Source organism: Miscanthus floridulus, chromosome 16 (assembly GCF_019320115.1).
Source record: "Miscanthus floridulus cultivar M001 chromosome 16, ASM1932011v1, whole genome shotgun sequence".
NCBI lineage: Eukaryota > Viridiplantae > Streptophyta > Magnoliopsida > Poales > Poaceae > Miscanthus > Miscanthus floridulus.
Window position 1 is genome coordinate 11287821 of NC_089595.1, and position 5116 is coordinate 11292936.

The 5116-nt window shown below is 45.3% G+C and overlaps 1 protein-coding gene across 1 annotated transcript; it reads right to left on the bottom strand.

Annotated features, from left to right (window-relative positions):
• Positions 1-1304: 1304 nt before the first annotated feature.
• On the bottom strand, positions 1305-4244 carry LOC136514454 (uncharacterized). The gene is made up of 3 exons (XM_066508408.1): positions 3773-4244; positions 3075-3301; positions 1305-2416 (listed from the first exon to the last, which is right to left on the bottom strand). Exons 1-3 carry the CDS (start codon positions 4221-4223, stop codon positions 1847-1849), a joined length of 1248 nt encoding a protein of 415 aa, XP_066364505.1. The 5' UTR covers positions 4224-4244; the 3' UTR covers positions 1305-1846.
• Positions 4245-5116: the final 872 nt, after the last annotated feature.

Here is a 5116-nt window from a genome sequence, read left to right on the forward strand (position 1 = left end):
AGCATCCACCACTTCGTTCAACGAAAACCACCACGCACGAGATTTAAGAGCAACAATCCACATATCTAAGTTGAAGGTACTATCTACAGATGAACAAGAAGCACATAATCAATAAACCCTAACACAGATCGGTAACGCAGGGCACTAAATATCAAAACATCAAGCACATTGACACAGTCAAGGTGACCTAAGACCACGAAATCAAAGGGGACAACAGTGCGAGCAGTGAACTCACTCGTCTCGAAACCAATCCGGTCGCTCGCCCGCGCTGTTCCACGCCATGCCTGCTCCGCGCCATTCCTCTGGATCCTCGGTCAAATCCATGCTCCCAAGAGCCGCCACAAGCACGGGGATTCATCGTCTTCTCTCCCCAACTCCGCTACAGCCGACACCGCCGGATCCGCCGCCGCTAGGGTTTCACCGCCGCGAGAGAGAGGGATCGAGGGAGAAGAGAGAGTGAAAGACTGAGGGGGATGACAGTCAACATCTGTCAACACGACCTCCTCATATGTCGATGACTGAAAAGGGCAACATGGACATTTTTCTTGCCCGGTCCCACATGTCAGAGCTGCCAAACGGTCAAACCCAAATAGAATAGAGACAGAATGGCATGTAGAGCAAAAGAGATAAGTGTCATGGCACCGGTGTCCGTTCTAACTTTTTAGTGGTATGAAGGAAGGGACATCTTTTATAATGACACACACAGAAAAGGCTCAATATATTTCCCCAGGCAACACCTCAAATTAGGATGGCGATGGACTGCCGAGAATGCTACCGAGGGCGTATGTGCATGCCACTCACTATGTTTCACCAGCATCCGTGAAGTTCAAAAGACATGCAACTTAAAACGCACGTTGCATAATCCAGCATTCAAACTAAGGAAAGTAACATGTTGCATAAAAAATAGTGTTATCTATTTTATTTATATACAAGAATGAGAACTTTTGTTGCTCCTGGACTTCAGCCTTTAAAAGATCTTCCAATAATATAACTGGCACGACCAGACCAAAACAGTAAACGGAGCACAAATTCAAATCCGAAGCCACACAAAGACAATGCTTAGTTCACCCAAATAACCATAGGATAGTCGTTCAGCAAACAAACCCCACATATTAGATAGTGGTTCAGCGTAACAAGCCCCACATAATAGATTTAGATAGTGGCCAACAAACCGAACACGGTAGAAATTGGTTCAAATATAACAGCCAAGCACAATAGAGTAGTTACACACACTATTACTTATAAGGTCCCACTAAGTTTGCAAAACCTAAGGGGCTGTTTGAAACGAGGGATTCGTAGAGGAATTTCAGAGGAAAGTCATTCCAGAGTTTTGATGACGTCACTGACCGTTTGGATCAAAGGAATCAGACTTTACCGTTCCTTCGGAAAGGGCAGCATGCTTCACAAAACAAAGGAATCAGAACATCCACCGGAAGCCAATGTTTTCGTAGAAAGCGCGAGGAAAGCGTGTTTGCAGAGAGCGTGCGCGATTCATCAGTTCAGCAAGCGAATGAGTTAACTATTTGTAAGAGAGAGAGCATGACCAGTGAACGGATAACGTTAAAAGAAGAGAAGGTTTTGATAAGAACAAACAACAGAGAACGAGTTACTTCCTGCGTTTTTCCTGTGTTATGGATTCCTGCATTCCAAACACCCCTTCTAGTTATTTGCCGCGTTTTTCCTTTCCTCTGTTTCACACTCACCCCATTCCTACGTTTTTTTTATTCCTGTGTTTTTTTATTCTTGCGTTCCAAACAGACCCTAAGACGACGGCAGCATCACTGAACCAGACGTAGCTACAATAGTGAAGCATTAAGGGTCCTACCGACGAAGCTTTACAGCACAGTCAAGGGTCCATTATCGACCAAGAAAGCTTCACACGCATCTTGGTAGCACCAACAGTAATTTGACCTTCATCTCTGCCGTTGACCATTGGAGTGAACTGTATGCTCTCTGATTTACCGTCACCGGTGTGGAAAACAATTATCAGGAAATCCTCAACGTGGACAGATACGACAGGCCGCATAAGCTGCAGGATATCTCCGCAATCATCAACAGTCGTAGCATCAGCCTCTTTGCTGTCATAAAGCACAAGTATGTCCTGGACGCTGGTGGTGTATGCGGTGATTTTTCCATGAAAACCTCCCTGCAGAACTTCAACTGCAATAAATCCCTCAATTGCACGATTCACAACTGCACAAGTCACGTCCATAGTACTGAGCCTGGTAGCAAGGGATTCGGTTTCGACCATAGATACCATCGATGCACAATCTGTTGGGTCACTGATGCTTAAGAGTCCTTTACTAAATTCTCTGGGCTGTCCTAGATGATCCTTGATCTTTAGATCAATCTCCACATACATATAACCACACAATGCGAGCCCACGTTTCGGCCCAGTCAAGATCAATGATTCAGCCTAAGGTAAGGTTTACAGGATACATTAGTGGCACATTAATTATTTCTATCTACAAATACATAATGCTGCAAAAGGATTTCTGATGAAACTGTTAATGGTTGGTCTCAATAGGAAGCAACAAGTAGTACTACACCATGTAAGTACAGATTCACCATTTGTGAATTTCTTCTACAAAAAAGCACTACTACTGTATGTGGAGATATATATGGCATATGCAAAAAGACTTTTCAGCGACAGAAGCTGTTGGTTACTATAGGTAGCTGACGAAATTGTTAATGGTCAGTCACGATAGGAAGGAACAAGCTAAGTACTACCTTGTAAATACAGATTCACCATTTCTAGATTTCTTCTACAAAAAGCTCTACTGAGAGATAAATGCGTGATAGGAATCATAACTGAAAATCTGGAGTTTAGAAAGAATTAAGTACACACAGTCATGGTTACAGTGTGTCCAGCACGCAATAAGTTTCAGTTCAGCATAAAAGTTTTATCTTTTCTCTATTACTATAAAAAAAATTGGAAATAAAGAAAGGGGCGCAATATGAGGCTACTAGCACGCGCTTAAGTAATGCAAACTAGAAATGATAAGAGATGATAGTTATAGCAAGCGCATAAGTAATGCAAACTAGAAATGATAAGAGATGATAGTTATAGGTACCTCAGAATTGATGAGTTGGCAATGGTCAGCGTCGCGGCGGAAGTGATAAACACACCTCTCATCGATGCCATCCCTGACAATGACAGTGCCATACACACGGATCGGGAAGCCAATATCCGAAGAGGCTACCTTGACAGACAAGAAGTTTACAGCCCCAGACAGTTTGTAGTAGTCGGTCTCGATTACTTTGTGGGGGGAATCGGTAAATGTCATCGGACCAAAGGGTGCTGTACGTGGTGCATCCATGTTGGAAAACAAAGGGTATTAGATCATCAGTTGCATCTATCAATCATGCTTACAAACGATGGAGTTGAATATTGATACGTATATAAAACTATAAATGTGGGAGGGAGGGAGCTTAATCCCCTCAGGCAGAACCAGCAGCCATATGGAGGATTTTGAAAATTAAAAATTTAGCTCCGAGTAATCCTATCCCCAAACACACAGCAGGATTTTGAAAAATAAAAATTTAGCTCCGAGTAATCCAATCCCCAAACACACAGGGGGAAAAAGAAGAGAGAATAACAATTTTTTTAGCCTCTAGAATGAAATCAAAGCAGCATTGCAGCAATTAATTATTTTTCTGTCAAGGATGGAGTACTCGAAGCAGTGGACTGGGCTGGACTAGTAGAGGTATCAGGCAAGCAATAGGATGGATCCAATTGAAAGCGTGAGGCGGGCGGGCGGACGACTTTTACACTCTTCATCGAGGTCGAATGTGGTGAGGTCGACGAGGGTGTAGCGGTTGTAGTAGCGGCCCCCCTGCTTGGGATCGAAGTCGAGGATGCGAGCAAAGGCTTCCATCGACCGACCCCTGGTGTCGCCATCTTGCGTAAGGCGGCGCGCATACCGCAGCTGGTTGCTCCTCAGCTTCTCCGCCGCCTCCGCTCGCTCGGCCTCGGTCATGCCTGAGAAATCCGGCTTCGACCCCGTCTCAAAAATGACCTGCCAGTACCTCTGGCTCAAGGCAGCGCGCTTTTTCTCGAGATCGGCCCGCTTCTTCCGGAGCTCCGCCTTGCTCAAGCCTTTTGAGAATTCCTTCTCCCTCGTACTCAAGCTGAGTTGGTTGATCTCCTTACTGATCTTCTCCTGCATCTCGTCCTTCTCTCGCAACTTTTCGTACCAGCCCACCGCCGCCTCCACCGCCATAGCCGCCGCCGACCAACGACGAAGCCGATTAGGGTTTGTGAGTGCGCCCTATCAAATTTTTTTTAATTTTAACACTTTTTATAACTAATTTTAAATCTAACACCGCAAGTTTTTTTTAACTAACACTTTTAGTCGCGCCTATTACCCTGGCGTGGCCAAATGCATGTGCCGCGTCATGTATGGTGGCGCGGCAGAGGTCTGACGTGGCGACGACCGGTTTCGGTGACCGTTGACGTGGCAGCTCTTGCCGCGGCAGTGCCGTGCCCTAATCCATGACGCGGCAGAGCCGAATAAATACCGCGTGGCCGGCCGCCCACCCGCACGCATCCTGCCCGCCTGCCTGCCGCCAGCGCCCGCACTCGCCCATCCGCAGCCAGCCGCCGTGCAGCGACCGCCTGGCCACGTCGCGCCCGCGCCCACCCGGCCTCGCCCGCCAGACCACGCCGCGCCTGGCCACTCCCGCCGCGCAGCGCCCGCGACGGCCGTGCCACGAACGCTGGCGCGTCAAGGCCACCCGCTCCTAAGGTACCTCCTCTCGATTTCATTTTTTTTTTGCTTATTATTGATTTAGGATAATTAGTAATTTAGGATAGTTAGTAATTTATGATAGTTATGGTTGATTTCATTTTTATTATTATTATTGATTTAGGATAATTAGTGATTTAGGATAGATAGTAATTTAGGATAGTTAGGGTTGATTTCATATATTTTTTTATTATTATTGATTTAGGATAACTAGTGATTTAGGATAGTTAGTAATTTAGGATAGTTAGAGTTTTATGATTGGTATTGATTTATGATAGTTAGTGATTTAGGATAGTTAGGTTAGTGAATTTGTTTGTGATTTACGTAGGTTTGAGGTTGTGTGTTCTAGTATATTTAGGATTTTGCGT

What these genes read in the sequence shown, in the direction of transcription:
- LOC136514454 (XM_066508408.1), bottom strand. Translation starts at nt 4,223, where the DNA reads ATGGCGGTGGAGGCGGCGGTGGGCTGGTACGAAAAGTTGCGAGAGAAG. An exon ending in ATTCGACCTCGATGAAGAGT is followed by an intron (nt 3,302 to 3,772) that starts GTAAAAGTCGTC and finishes CACCACGTACAG; the next exon opens with CACCCTTTGGTCCGATGACA. An exon ending in GCCAACTCATCAATTCTGAG is followed by an intron (nt 2,417 to 3,074) that starts GTACCTATAACT and finishes ACCTTACCTTAG; the next exon opens with GCTGAATCATTGATCTTGAC.